Source organism: Sapajus apella, unplaced genomic scaffold (genome assembly GCF_009761245.1).
Source record: "Sapajus apella isolate SASKATOON/1434 unplaced genomic scaffold, GSC_monkey_1.0 scaffold37, whole genome shotgun sequence".
Taxonomy (NCBI): domain Eukaryota; kingdom Metazoa; phylum Chordata; class Mammalia; order Primates; family Cebidae; genus Sapajus; species Sapajus apella.
Genome location: NW_022436977.1, coordinates 13,111,950 through 13,127,903, shown reverse-complemented (window position 1 = coordinate 13,127,903; position 15,954 = coordinate 13,111,950). Strand labels below are relative to the sequence as shown.

Below are 15,954 nucleotides of genomic sequence, written 5' to 3'. Positions count from 1 at the left end.
CCCAGCTAATTTTTTGTATTTTTAGTAGAGACGGGGTTTCACCGTGTTGACCAGGATGGTCTCGATCTCTTGCCTCGTGATCCACCTGCCTCGGCCTCCCAAAGTGCTGGGATTACAGGCTTGAGCCACCGCGCCCGGCCCTAAACTATTTTCTTAAAGAGACTTCCTCCACTGCTCAAGATCTTGAAGAACCTCCTGGTCTCTCACCTGGAAGCAATTCTTCACATAATCGATGAACTTGGCTTGCACTTTGGGAAGAAACCCATCTTTGTCTATACTTGCTTGCATTTTTGCTTTAATGTCTTCTATAGAACTAGGTCCTTTTGGTGTTTTAGGAGTTTTTTCCTGTTTTTTGAAGGATTCTTGTCCTTTTGATCTTGGTGTTGATGATGGTTTTGAGTCTCTTCCATTCTGATTTGACTTTGTGTATTTTTGGCGGGAGAATCTCGTACAGATTTCTCACTGGTGCTTTTTCTTCAGCTTCCTCATCAACAAAATCATCATCATCATCATCTTCAGCAGCAGCAAGTTTTACTTTTTTCCGTGGAAACTTGCTACCACCTCCAGGGGCAGACCGCTTTCCAGATATAGTTAAGAGTTTCCCATCCTCTTCTTCTATCTTCTGACTCTGCATCTTACTCTACAGCTACTAAATGTTGTCCACTCATATGCACTGGCCCTGAACCACACTTCAACCGTAAGACCACTGGTGGTGTTATTTCAAAGCCCCCAAGGCAAACCATTGACTGTACAGACATTTTCAACGTTGCCAGGGTTACTTTAATTGGACTGCCTCGTAATTCATTGCCTCTGCTTCAACAGTGTGCAATTCATCCTTTGCACCAGCTCCTAAACTGCCTGTTCTTAAAGATAACTGGTGCTCATTTTCATCATTATCCACCTTAAAGTGATAATCTTTGTCGGCCCTTAGTTCACAACCAAAAAGACAGTTCTGGGGTCTCAGGGGGCTCATGTCCATGTCCATTGAATGTTCCATTGGGTGGCGGCATGCACTTGGGTGGAAGAGAAGGCAGACGGAGATAAACAACCACTGCTCAAAAGAACAGCCATGTGGGACGGAATCACACCAGGGAAGAGTTGCTTTAATCTTTAACAGATGGCAAAAAGTAGGAGCTTGCTGAAATGTGACATGGATGGGTTAAGTTTTGAGAGAGAGAGAATGGAAGAATGACCTGGGAGGCAGTGACGCACATTCCTGTGCAGACAGGAGGATGGAAGCATCATAAAGAAACACAGACATGCCTGTCTCAGACACACACACACACACACACACACACACACACACACACACCCATCCTTATTGCCACGGGCTACACAGTTCCTACCCCGGGTCTGCTACTGAAAATATTTATGACTAACCTCATGAAGCTCCCTTCCATTAAAATGCATTAAGATGGGGGTCCTCATAAGAGATATCTGAGAGTTAGACGTCTTTTCTACAACATGTATCTGTTACTTTCATAATCAGAACAATGAATATTAATCTTTAAAGGCAAATGTCAAAATATATGCCCCCCAAAAAGAATTGTACATGAATTACCAAATTTATCTAGAATTGGCCACTACAGGATCTCAGAACTGACTGTCTACTCCAAGTTGCTTGTGAAACTCCTTTTTAGAGCTGCAGAAAGCTTACTTCAAAAGGAAGTTGTGACAGCTGGCTAAGTGAAGCTGCTGAACCTGGAGGTGTTCCATGGGAGCTGGAGCTGAGGGCCCTGGGGGCCTTCCAAGGAAGCCTGGGGGTCTGAGAGGTAATGTGAAAGTCACTAGGCCAACCAATCCTTTAGTTTTACTGAGCCCCTAACTGAAGCCCAGAGAGAGCAATAACTCACCAAACAGCATACAGAGAGTCTCAAAGGCCCAGGGCTCCAGCGGAGCTAGGGCCTGTGACTTCCAGTGTGAACCCCCTGTTAAGTCAACGAATCTGGCCCTGAAAGTAATCTTGAACTCTCAACTGAACCACCTACTTGAGACTCCACATGCTCTCTTACCGACAGTTTCGGATTGGTTTCAGCTAAAAGTGGTATTAAATGACAGGCAGTATTAGGACATACATAACCACTGGCGGCTTCTCTTCTGGAGTGAAGACCAATGACTCCTCAGCCCAGTAGTGCAGGCCACCCACACCCTGCAATCCTGGTGTCTGCTGGCACTGAGCGCCCTGCAGCTGAAACCCAGCCTGGTAAGTAAACACGATGAGTTTACTCAGCTTCAGTAAGTTCCACCCATTCATTCCCACCCCCTCCTCCCTCACATTCCTCTACCCACAAAGCAATGCTTCAAACTGGAGGAAGAGCTAACTTTACAGCATTCATACAAATAAACGCAGTCCGCAGTCCATGCAAACAATGTAACCAGCTGTCACCTGATCTCCCAAATGTGGGGCCGTCCCACGAGGCAGGGGCCTGTGGACTGGGACCAGGACGGCTTGCCAAGCCCTGCAGCGGAGCCAAGAAAGGGAGGGCCACCTCCCACCTTCCCTGAGTGCCCTCCCGTGCCAAGGTCCCAAGCTGAGGCTCAGGACCACTGAACCTCATGTGCTCAAGAGCACACCAGCCACCCCCCAGGCACACAGGTGAGATGAGAACAGCATCTTCTCCCGCCACCCACCTTTTGAGGGCTCTTCTGGCATTAGCCACAGAGATGACTTGAAGACTTACATGGAAGATGGGACAAGATGGGACGCCATTAGTTTCCCTCCTAGAACTGCTTTCTGGGCTGGGAGTGTCCACACTCCAGGTCAGCCAGGCCAGATTGCCACACCATGCCCCTCTCTTCCTTCTCTTCGCTCACTCCTCACGGGCCCCTTCCCTGGCTCCCCTACCCCTCCCATTCCCCTGTGTCCTTGTCTCCCAAGGTCCTTCCCAGCCTCTTCCCACAACAGGCTGTTTCTGGAGAGTTCCACCATTGCCACAGCTTATGCAACCACCTTGCACCTGTGCATCTGAGACCTCCGGCCCAGATCATGCACTGGAACTCTACACCACATTTCCAATGGCCTCCAAGATGTCAGCCCCTAAATGTCCTCGTAGGCCTATAAATTCCAAACTCTGGTGATGCTGACGCTCCTCCTCCCTAGCTCTCTTGCCCTCATGTCAGAAACCTGGGACCGTGCTGGGCACCGCCCTGTGTCTCTACCCCCAACAGCGTAATGGTCACCAGGAGCTGGAAAGACTGCCTTTTAAAAGCTCTCCTGTTGGACCCTCCCATCCCCCACCCACCAGCCCCCTTGCCAAGGCCATAAATCAGCCCCCAGTCCTACCCCTACCAATCTTCTCTTGACTGATGCAGCAGCCCCTGGGGGCATTCTCTGCCAGGCTGAGCACCAGGTTTCTTTGAACAGACAGTCCCTCACCCACCCGTACTTGATTGGAATTCCCGTAGGTAGGGCCTGGCAAAAGAAAAGCCTTGCAAATCACCACCCTGTGGTTTTTGAGGAACAGCCAGGCCTAGGCAACCAGCATTCTGGGCGATTTCCCTACTCAGGCATCACCCTCTTTTCATTCCAACCTGTGCCGGTGGCCGCCCCAAACCACGAGCACTTTCTGGAACATGGCAGGCCTTCCTTGGCTTTCTGCTGTGTACTTCTGTTCCTTCCACCCTAGCCCCACCCTTCCTCTCCCCATCCATGAGCAAACAGCTCTGAACAGTCAGGAGCAGCTTGAGACGCTCCTCATCTGTGGCACTTTCCTTGCCATTTCCATCTAGCAGGGCTGGATGCTTCCCCTTGAGTGCTCTCGGCCCCTCCCCCAGGTACCTGGGCTGCCTCCCATCTCCCCTACAGGCACTTGAACTTCAAGAGTCTTAGTGCTTGGCTTCCCATCACCAGCACTCCATGCAATGACTTCCCAAAGCTAGCACTCCATAAACAACTTTTGAACAAAAATTCAAATTCCCAGTGGTTCCGTTGCACCAATTAAAGACTAAACTTAGTATTTCAGTCTTTTCACCCTTTTTTTCTCTTTGAACTACCCATACATAATACAATGGATATATTTGATTTTCTACAGTTATTAATGATATACAGAAGTCTAAAAACAATTTAGAATCGCCAAATTAAAAAAAAAAAATCATTACACTGAACTTTGATCTCATCTTAGACAGGGGCCCTGGACTGCTAGTCAAGACAATTCTCTTGACCTTGCACATCTGAGTTTCAGCAGAACTTCTTTGAAGAAGTTTGTGAGTTCCTCTTGCACAAGTGAAAGAAACACATGGTGGAATGACTATAGTGAACCTGTCTAAACAGTCATAACCCGAGTTCTAATTAATGAGCAAGAGCAACCTTTAAAAAAAAAAGGTCTCCAGAGGCATGCCACAGAGCCCTACTGCCTCCCTTTTCACTGGAAACTTTCACCAGTATCGTAGATGAGAAAACAAAACACATGTATCAAATAAGCGGCTGAAATGATTGATTAGCTCAAGATGATCAAGAGTCAAAAGGTTTTTACAAGCTACAGAAACTTTGACCACTAAACAACAAAATGGAAAATTTTATAGGGATAAATGTAAAGTCTGTATTTAGGTACAAAAAAAATCAACAATTATAATAGCATCAGTATTTACTATGCATTACGTGTCAGGTGTGCTAAGGATTTTACATGCATTAATCCTCACAGTGCCCTCCCAAGCTGGTAAGCACGATTCAGTCCACTATACAGGTATGGAAACTCAGGTTAAATAACTTGCCCAGTTAGTAAGGGGCAGGACTCCGACTTGACTTGACCCACCAGGGGCAGAGCATGTACCAGCGCAAACGAAGCGCTAATATAGTGTCAGAACACACTGAGGGACGCCCACAGGAATTGCACCATCCTCAGGGCTGAGCAGACGAAGGCTAGAGAATGATGCCACTAACAGGACATCAAGGTGTGAAATTCACCCAGAGGAAGGTGGCCTGGATGCTGAGGTCTGGAAGGACGCTCTCAGAGGAAAGGCTGGTGGCATTGTCACTCTTCTCAAGCCCTCACTCCCACCCACTCTTCCTCCTCAGCAGCTGTCAAGCCCTCTGGGCTTTCTTCTCTCTCAATATCTCTGTGCCTTCAGCTCCTGCCACCTCGGCCTCCCATCCTCACTCCTTTCTGAGGTTAACCCGCACCTGCTCCCTTTCTTCTGTCTTCAGACTGCAGTCCTCTGCTGGTTTCCCCCCTTTCGCCGATCACGTCAGGACTTCCCTGTCCCCTTCATAGTTCTACCCCTCACTGTCTTGTTGGCTTCAGTGACCACCTCTGAGCCAAAGAACTCGGCAGGACCCATCCTCTCCCTCTGACACCTCCCACCCTGCAACACACCTTCCCTTGGAAGCCCCCTCACCCCTTCAACCCCTGCAAGTACAGAACTTGCCTGATGACTTTCCTAAGAAGTATTTCCTCCTCATGCCACAGCCTTAATTCTCTCAAGGGCACCATCCTGCTCTCTTTCATAAAGATTCTAACCTCAAATGTCATCCTTGGCTGGTCCGTCCATCCCCTGCCCCACTCCCCAGTCCAGCCTCTCAATCTTACCTGCCTCCACCCTCCAAGGCTGTAGGAATTTAAAAAGCTACTCTTTGGCTGGACGCGGTGGCTCACGCCTGTAATCCTATCACTTTGGGAGGCTGAGGTGGGTGGATCACCTGAGGTCAGGAGTTCAAGACCAGCCTGGCCATTATGGTGAAACCCCATCTTTAAAAAAAAATAAAAATAAAAAAAAGCTCCTCTTTAAAGTTTCCTTTCTTGTTGAAGAATAAATCATAAGTAATCTAATAACTCTTTGTTAAGCCCTATCCTATGTAGCTGTTAGACATGCCATGCTTACAGGCATGTAGTACATTCTACGTCCTTGTGCTTGAACCAAAATATCTGTGCTGGACGTGCTCACGGGCATGTGCCAGCTCTCCATTGCTTTCACCTGTTTAAAAGTTTTCGGTTGTTAGCCAACTTAAAAGGTTTTAGTTTAAATTGTAAGGTCTGGCTGCAGCCAACGGAAATCAAACACAGCAGTAAGAACAACCCCAAATGCGTAAGAAATAAATATGTCTGTTTTCCTTTGTTCATTGTACTCTCGTGGCAAAATGGCTAGCAAGGATACCTTTCCTGCAGTCCAGGAAATAAAAACTGCATTGCTAAAAATCCTTTGTCTCCGTGCTAATTTTTCTATGAGACACCGAGCATCTGTTTCCAACAATGGCCAACACTGCAGCTCTAATTCTTTTCCAACAGCTGGAGTGACTGAGAATTCAGCTACATGACCCCAGCGTCTCTCCTCTACAGCCCAAGGGTGCTGCTGTCATACACAACAACTCTCAGTCCTAACACACTGCCCTTGATCCTGCCAGCGCCCACACAAAACCCACACTGGGGAATAAAGCCCTGACCTTGCTCTCTGGCTGCCATGGCCCTCCCCCTTCCCATCTCTAGCAAAATGGGGCCGACAACCCACCTGGAAGGGAGCTGGCAGCCTAGGAACGCAGGTGTCCATCTGGACAGAAGGCTAGTGGGGATGGCCATCAGGCCTGCTTCTGTCTCTGGGATTCACAGAGTCTCATTCCCTCCAAGCTTGCGCCTTCAAACTCCTTCCTATCAGTTTCCTACATTGTACATGGTACTTACTAGACATTTAATAAATTTTTGAGGTTTGAGGCACCCAAGGATAAGGGTGCTTGCACCTGTGTCTTTCCGCGTCTGGAAATATCGCCACCTAAGACAGGTGCAGCAGCAGCATTCTCCTCTGTCCTCCAAAATATCGTCTAAGAATAGTTTAAGACTTTTCTTAAACTTCCAGTAAGCTGAAGGCTGAAGAAACACTGTTGGCTGACTGAGGGCTCACACTTTCACTGGTGAAAATATTCTAGAACAAAACTAGGGCAAGTCAAACCCTGTCCATTTAGAACTCCAGTTAAATGCAGATGCAACAGCAGAGAAAGTAGAGTTTGGTTGCTTTGTGTTTGGACTATTTAGTAATCAAAGGAGAAGAAAAACGTTTGCTTAAACCATAGAAACATGATTTCTTTTTTTTTTTCTTTTTTTTGAGACGGAGTTTCGCTCTTGTTACCCAGGCTGAAGTGCAATGGCGCGATCTCGGCTCACCGCAACCTCCGCCTCCTGGGTTCAGGCAATTCTCCTGCCTCAGCCTCCTGAGTAGCTGGGATTACAGGCACACGCCACCATGCCCAGCTGATTTTTGTAGTTTTAGTAGAGACGGGGTTTCACCTTGTTGACCAGGATGGTCTCGATCTCTTGACCTCGTGATCCACCCGCCTCGGCCTCCCAAAGTGCTGGGATTACAGGCTTGAGCCACCGCGCCCGGCAGAAACATGATTTCTTATAACTATCTTTTCTATCTACAGCAAAAGTGTCTTTTAAAGTAGAAAGCCACAGCATGTGTGCGGGGAAACAGACGGATTCCAGTCCCACTCGTCTGAACACCGAGGACTCCAGATTTCCCCCACTGGTGTACAGGAGGATCAGGCTTTACGGCTATTCAAATGGATTTTTTTTTCCAAAAGTGCTAACACTGTCACACTCTCTTTATCCAAATAATTACCCAATCCCATCTCAGAGGGTTTGGGGCAGCTGCAGGAATGCTGCCCTTCCGAGGTAAGAGGTGGAGCCCCCGCCAGCAGAAAGAGGAAGTTTCTGACTAATGCTCCAGTGTTGTCCCGAGTCAGGGTATGTGAAAGGCGCTTTAGAAACTGCAGTGTTCGTACTTTTGCTAACAGTACCTGTTAGGCGAAGAGCCTACGACTGCACCTCGTGGCTCCTGGGATCCCCAAGCGCTTGGTGCCACCACAGTGCCCTCAAGCCTGTGGCCCAGGCTGCATCAGCTTTAGCCATCTGATGAGGTTACATGCACGTTCGTGCACTTTGAAGACACAGAATTCTAGAAAGCAGCCTGAACACTGCGACCATAAGCGTCTGTGCCAAATCGTTCAATGGGGTCCCAGGAGGAGCCGGGAGACTTGCTGGCGTCTCCGCTTCCTACGTCCCCAAGGGCAACTAGGATTCCACCGGTGGCTGGGGAGGGGGGCCGAGGCGCTCCAGTCCCGGGAGATGGGGACGCACGCGCGACCCCTGGGGACTGGGAATTCTAGGCCCCGAGGCTGCAGCGGCGGAGGAAGGGGCCCCTCCCACTGGGTCTTCCCACCCCCAGGGCACCCGGGCCAGGGTGCTGGGCCAGGAGGGGGCTTCCCCGCGGGCAGCGACGGAGCACGCCCGGGCGCTGTAGGGGCGACGCTCGCTCGTACGCCCGATCCCCGCGGCCCCCAGCGCGCGCCCGCCTGCCCGCCCGCCAGCTCTGCCCGAGACAGGTGCGCAGGTGTGGGCCGGGCGCCAGGTCGAGTCAGCGTTAGCAGGGCCGGCCCCCCCGGCGTCCCCGGGAGCCCGGCGGACCCTCCTACCTGTGTGTACAGCTCGGCCACCGCCATGGGCAGGAGGGGCCGGGCCGGGGCGGCCGCACGTGCGAGGCTCGGGGGCTGGGCCTGCGGCGCAGAGGCCGGGCGCTGGAGACCGCCGCGGAAATCACCGCCGGACCATCTTGCCCAAAGTTTTCCAGCCGCCTGGCGTTCCAGTTCCCGAGTTGGCGGCGAGGGGAGGGGGCAGCGGCGGGATTGGTCGCTCCAGGCCGGGCCCGGCGAGTCCGCGCTGCCATTGGCCGGGGCCGGGCGCGGGCGCTGCCGCTGCACCTGGCGGGAGCGCGGGTGGAGAAGGCCCGGGCCAGGGGCGCAGGCTCCCGGGCAGGCACAGATGCAGCCGGAGGCTGCCTGGCCCGAGAGTCAGCGCCTCAGCGAGCAGAGGACACAACCATTTACATGGCAGACCCAAGGGAATCAACGAACTGAACACAAAGAAAGTGTTAAAGAGAGTCCAGCAAGGTCATCGTATTCAAAATCAAATACAAAAATAAGTAATGTTCCTTTATATGAGCATTGTCTGTGCAATACGAAATAAAATATTTACAATATCAGTCAAAATGTAAAGTATCCAGAGATTACACTCACAAAAATGCCCTTGGCTTTTGTGGAGAAAATATTTAAATTTCTCCCAAAGACCTTAGAAGAAGGCCCGAGTAAACGGGGAGACATGCCATTTTCCTGGATGGGAATGTTTAATACGGTTAAGGTGTTGCCTCGACCCAAATCAATATATATACCTAATATATTGAGATCAGAATCCCAACAGAACTTTTGGAAAATTGTACCATGATTCTATATTTCATATGGAATAAAAGCTCTGTATAAGACAATTCTAAAAGGGGAGATATTTACCCTGCCATATATTTAGGGATGTAACAAAGCGGTATGTGTGATTAAAACGGTGTGACACTTGCATGAGAACGGATACATGAGTAAGGGAACGTGCTGGCGCCCAGCAGCAGAGCCCTACATCATACAGTAGCCTTAAGGACCAGATAGGGAAAGAAAACAATGTTTATTAGATGGGCCTGTTATATGGAAAAACAATAAACGCAGATCCATGGCAAACACTGCAGACAAAAATAAGCTCCAGGTGTTTTCACGATTAAAACTTAAAACCAGGAAATTATTAGAAAAAAGAGAGGGACAATCTTAAAAAATGTTGGGTTGCAGTAGTTTCCATATATAAGAACTGTTAATTGGCAAAAGAAATCCAATTTTTGAAACTGACGAAAATTAATAGGCAGTTCACAGATGGGGACACTTCAATGGCTTGTTAGTATATAAGAAGATGTCAACTTTAGCAGTAATCAGACAAATACAAATGAAAACAACAATGAGATATTTATACCCATCATATTGGCAAAAACATTTAGGTTAGACAATATCAGATACTATCTGGGATGTGAGAAAAACGTTTTTTGCTCACATAGCTGGTGGGAATTATACTGCCATCCTAGAGAGCAATTTGAGAATAGTTATGACAATAAATGTAGGCAGAAAAATTCTGACACGGTCACCCAAAGAGACAAGTAGATGTTCATCACAACATGGTTATATATCAAAGAGCTGGAAGCATTTAAATATCAACAGGGGAATAAATAAAATAGTATATACATGGCAGACATCAGAGAAAAATAAAAAAAGAAATAGTATATACATGTAAAACCCTACAGCTGCTAGCAGAATAGACACGATCTACTTAACTCGGAGAGAAATTTAAAAAAAATGTTGAACAGAAGTGTAGCCCAAGTCTTACTGCAATACTAAATATTGTTCATGGGTACAATGTGTGTGGAGGACAAATTACAAAGTCATTCATTAAATATGCAAGAGTGGATATCTATGAGGGAGAGAAATGGAATCAGAGATTTCAAAAAGGGGATCAAAAATATAAAGAAGGGCCTGGCATTGATCAATAATGATAAATAGGCCGTGCGCGGTGGCTCAAGCCTGTAATCCCAGCACTTTGGGAGGCCGAGGCGGGTGGATCACGAGGTCAAGAGATTGAGACCATCCTGGTCAACACGGTGAAACCCCGTCTCTACTAAACATACAAAAAATTAGCTGGGCATGGTGGCGCGTGCCTGTAATCCCAGCTACTCAGGAGGCTGAGGCAGGAGAATTGCCTGAACCCAGGAGGCGGAGGCTGCGGTGAGCCGAGATCGCGCCATTGCACTCCGGCCTGGGTAACAAGAGCGAAACTCCGTCCCAAAAAAAAAAATAATAATAATGATAAATGCCACAAATGCTACAAAGAGAGGATTTTGGTAACTTCAGTTTTGTATGTGTTTATATACAAAATTATTTACATTATTGCCCCAAATAATTCTATTTTACATCAAGAAAAGCTATAAGGTGAGTAGTGACAGTTGCCTGATTGCTCAGAGTTGAAAAGACAATCTAGCTGCTTTTTTTTAAAGAAAAATTTTATTGAAGGACAAAATTATATACAGAAAAGTATACAAATAAGTGTACAGCTCAATGTATTCCTATTCATGGAACACATCAACACACCAAAGTAACCATCACCAGATCCAGACATAGAATGTTAGCAGCTTCTCAAGACTTTCCCAGTTTCTTCAAATCGTTGTCTCTCAGAGATAACCACTGCTCTGATTTGTATCACCATAGATGAGTTTTACCTGTTTTGGATGTTTTAAATAAATGGAATCACACGTGTAACTCTTGCATTCGGCTTAAAAAGCCAAATGATATTTATTCATGTTGTTGCATGTAGCTGTGGTTTGAGGTCTCTCATTCCTGTCTAGTATTCCATTGTATAAATATTCTACAATTTATGCATTCTCCTATTGATAAATATTTGGGTCACTTCAGTTTGCAGCTACTATGAATAATGCTGCTGTGAACATTTTTTAGGTGTCTTTAGATGCACAAATATATGTGTTTTTGTTGGGTACATAAACGGAACAGAATTGCTGGCTCACAGGTATGTAATGCAATGGTCAACTTTAGCAGATAATGCTAAAGAGATTTGTAAAAAATCGTGGGCCGGGCGCGGTGGCTCAAGCCTGTAATCCCAGCACTTTGGGAGGCCGAGGTGGGTGGATCACGAGGTCAAGAGATCGAGACCATCCTGGTCAACATGGTGAAACCCCGTCTCTACTAAAAATACAAAAAATTAGCTGGGCATGGTGGTGCGTGCCTGTAATCCCAGCTACTCAGGAGGCTGAGGCAGGAGAATTGCCTGAACCCAGGAGGCGGAGGTTGCGGTGAGCCGAGATCACGCCATTGCACTCCAGCCTGGGTAACATGAGTGAAACTCCGTCTCAAAAAAAAAAAAAAAAAAAAAAAATCATGATATCAGTGTATACTTCTACCCACAGTGTGTATGGCTGAAAACAGAGGAATCGGTTGAAAATCTGTTTAAATACCAGTTCAAGTGGACTAAACACTTGAACAGACATTTCACAAAAGAGAATACCAAAGTGGTCAATAAATAGTCATCATAGAAATAAATGCAAATTGGACCCACAGTGAAACATCATAACACACTAGTCAGAAAGGCTATTTTTTTTTTTTTAATAGAGACAGGGTCTCGCTATGTTGCCCAGGCTGGGGTGCAGTGTCTATTCACAGGCACGATCCCCCTACTCATCAGCACGGGAGTTTTGACCTGCTCCGTTTCCGACCTGGGCCGATTCACCCCTCCTTAGGCAACCTGGTGGTCCCCTGCTCCCAGGAGGTCACCATATTGATGCCGAACTTAGTGCAGACACCCGATCAGCTTAGCGCACTACAGACCAGAACTCCTAGGTTCAAGCAATCCTCCCACCTCAGCCTCCCGAGTAGCTGGGACTACAGGCACGCGCCACCGCGCCTGGCAGAAAGGCTATTTTTTAAACTGACCACAAAAACTGGCCTGTTTTTTAATTTTTAAATTTTATTTATTTATTTATATAGAGATGGAGTCTTACTATGTTGCTATGGAGGAATAAACAGGTGCTATGGCTCACGCCTGTAATCCCAGCACTTTGGGAGGCCAAGGCGGGTGGATCACCTGAAGTCAGGAGTTCAACACCAGCCTGGCCAAGATGGTGAAATCCTATCTCTACTAAAAATACAAAAATGAGCTGGGCACAGTGGCAGGTGCCTGTAATCTCAGCTACTCGAGAGGCTGAGGAAGGAGAATTACTTGAACCCCAGAGGTGGAGGTTGAAGTGAGCCGAGATTGGGCCACTGTACTCCAGCCTGGGCGACAGAGTGAGACTCCATCTTGAAAAAAAAAATTAAATTTGAACTCCATTGAACATGGACACAAAGAGTGGTCACCAAGTCCCGGAACAGGTTGTGTGAGCCCGTTGAGTCATTCATCCAGCACTGTTTCAGAGAAATCTCTATTTCAATCTGTTCCTGTTGTTATTGAAAAACAAAAGACAATAGCAAAAACAAGTTGACCTTTTTGTATTCCTTGAGCCCAGTTGCAAAGGGCCCTCCTGATTGGGCTTCATGCCAAACAACTTGTTACAGAAAGAGCTAGAATCCCAGGCTGCACTGAAGCTTCATAAGACCTCTCCTCTTCTGTGCAGGGACAAGTGGCTGACTCAGGAGCCCAGACTGTTACTTCCCAGTCTGGTGATGAATCCTCCATAGTCTGGTGAGTGTAAATATATATATATATGTATATATATAAAAACATATATATGTATATATCTTACCCCTTCTTCTCTTTCCATTGCAATTTGCTTATTATGTCATTTGCTTATTGTATCTGCATTGCCATTTAGATGGGATAAAGTTGTTTACCCTTGAAAGCATTATGTGTGCCTTCTCCCCTTGCAGGTCTCCCACACAGAATAGTCGCCCAGGTTGGTCTTGAACTCATGGACTCAAGTGATCCTCCTTCGTCAGCCTCTCAAGTAGTTGGGATTATAGGCATACACCACTGTGCCTGTATTGTTGTTTGCGTTTGTTTTTCTCAAATCCAGTCTGATAATCTCTGCCTTTTTTTTGGAGTGTGTAGTCCATTTGCATTTAATATAGTCATTGATATAGTTGGATCTGTGTCTGCCTTTTGTTGTTTTCTACATAGCACATGTATTTTTCTTCCTCTGTTTTCCCTTTCCTGAATTTTTTGGTGATAGTTTTTTTTTTTTTTTTAAGTGCATAAATTTCCCTCCTTAAAAAAAACTCTCTTTCTTGAGTTAATTTGCCAGTGATTCTCTAGGGATTAAAATATACATCTTATCATAGATACTTCAGCTTAATATTGTATTACTTTCCTAAGGCTGCTGTAGCAAAGTACTACAAATCAGGTGGCTTAACACAACAATTTGCTCTCTCACAGTTCTGAGATCACTGTTGTAATTTCTGGTCAGGAGGATTTACTGCCCACTTCTCCAAATCAAGTGACTCCCCTCCAGCAGCAAAGCTGTCAGTTTTCACAGGTTGCCCCACCCTGCTAGAACCACCATGCTATTTAATGTAGAGGAGGGAAGGATGTTTGGAGCAGCCCCAGGCAAGATTACCAGATTCCCACTGTTTTTGTAGAGTTCAGTGGTTTTCATAAGTAACTGTCATTAACTTATTGTATGCTGCTTGTCAGTTTATGGAGTCCTAAAGTTATTGTTTTGTTTTTGCAGTGTTGTCTTTGCCTTTTTGAGGAGAGAATTTGCTGAGCTCCTTAGTCTGCCATACTGGATGTCAAAATTCCACTCAAAAACAAACAAAGCAGGCCAGGCACAGTGGCTCATGCCTGTAATCCTAGCACTTTGGGAGGCCAAGGTAAGTGGGCAAGTTGCTTGAGCCCAGGAGTGTGAGACCAACCTGGGCAACATGGTGAAACCCTGTCTCTACAAAAAATACAAAAACAGTGGGACATGGTGGGGTACTCCTATAGCCCAGCTACTCAGGAGAGTGAGGTGGAAGGATCCCTTGAGCCCAGGAGACGGAGGTTGCAGCGAGCCTAGTGACAGAGTGAGACCTTGTGTTAAAAACCAGCAAACAAAATAAAACATAATTTGGGAGGCTGAGGCAGGAAGATTGCTTGAACTCGGGAGTTTGAAACCAGCCTGGGCAACATAGCAAGACTCCCATCTCCACACACACACACAAAGAAAATTAGCCAGGCATGGTGGCATGTTCCTGTAGTCTCAGCTACCTAGGAGGCTGAGGTGGGAAGATCACTGGAGCCCAGAAATTGGAGGCTGCAGTGATCCATAATCATGCCACTACACTCCAGCCTGGGTGACAGAGCAGTGTGACCCTGTTTTAAATAAATAAATGAATAAACAAATATTAAACATATTTAATGAAATATAATTCTTACATCACATGTCACTCATTTAAAGTATACAATTCAATGGTTTTTAAAGTAAATTCATAGATATGTGCAACCATCACCATAGTCCATTTTAAACATTTTCATCATCTCAAAAACGAAATCCCATGCCCTTTAGCTATCATTTTCTATCCCTTCTTTACTCACCAATCCTCCTAGCCCTAAGCAACCACTAATCTACTATATGTCTCTCTGAATTTTCCTATTTTGGACACTTTATGTAAATCAAGTCATATAGCATGTGGTCTTTTGTGACTGACTTCTTTCACATAGCTTAATGTTTGCAAGGTTCATCCATGTTGTAGAATGGGTTAGTACTTGTTGCCTTTTCATGGCTGAGTAACATTCCATTGTATTAATCAATTAATGGATATTTGAGTTGTTCCTGTTGAAAAACAGGTGATCTGAATGAAGAGACCTTCCAAGCAGACTTTGTGTGAGCAACATGGCTGTTTATTCACCTGGGTGCAGGTGGGCTAAGGCCAAAAAGGGCATTAGCAAAGGGCAGTGGGATAGGAGTTGGTTTTATAGGTTTGGGGTGGGCAGTGGAAAGTTACAGAGTAAGATCAGTTACAGTGGTGGGGGTAGGGGCAAGGAGTATGTTATTATCACAAGTTAGTTACAATGGCGGGTGGGATAAGAGTATTATCATAATAACAGTTAAGATGGCAGGTTGGGTGAGGGGCTTGCCCCAGGAAGCTCTGCTGGGCAATTAGGGACAATGGCGAATGCAGGCAGAGGGTGGGAGACATCAGCCGAGGCAAGCAGGACTTCAGACTTTCAGGCTCCAGGCTTGTAATACAGAGACTTGACAGTTCCCAACTTTTGGCAATTATGAGTAATGCTGCTATAAACATTTATGTACAAGTTTTTGTATGGACATATATGTCTTCATTTCTCTTGGGTATTTCCAGGAGTGGAATTGCTAGGTCATAGGGTAACTCTATTCTTTAACTATTAAGGGGAACTACCAGACTGTTTTCCAAAGAGGCTGCACCATTTTACATCCTTACCAGCAATGCCTGGCAGTTCCGATTTCTCCACATCCTTGCCAATCCATGTTATTACCTGACTTTTTGATTCTAGGCATTTTAGTGGGTGTGAAGTAGTATCTCGTTGTGGTTTTCACATGCATTTCCCTCATGTCAGGCATCTGAATCTTTTTCTTTTTTGAGGTAGAGTCTAGCTCTGTCTCCAGGCTGGAGTGCAATGGCTCAAACTTGGTTCACTGCAACCTCCA

General features: G+C 46.4%; 1 protein-coding gene and 1 pseudogene across 5 annotated transcripts in view; both read right to left on the bottom strand.

The window, feature by feature from the left end:
• Positions 1-8,574, bottom strand: part of MYO5C (myosin VC) — a 104,516-nt gene extending 95,942 nt beyond the window's left edge. For all 5 annotated transcript variants that reach the window (XM_032297428.1, XM_032297427.1, XM_032297430.1 and 2 more), the window contains exon 1: positions 8,399-8,574. In XM_032297428.1, the coding sequence (XP_032153319.1) occupies positions 8,399-8,425 (27 nt within the window). In that variant the 5' untranslated portion in view covers positions 8,426-8,574. The remainder of the gene's footprint in view (positions 1-8,398) is intronic.
• LOC116564371 lies at positions 154-5,212 on the bottom strand (annotated as a pseudogene).
• Positions 8,575-15,954: the final 7,380 nt, after the last annotated feature.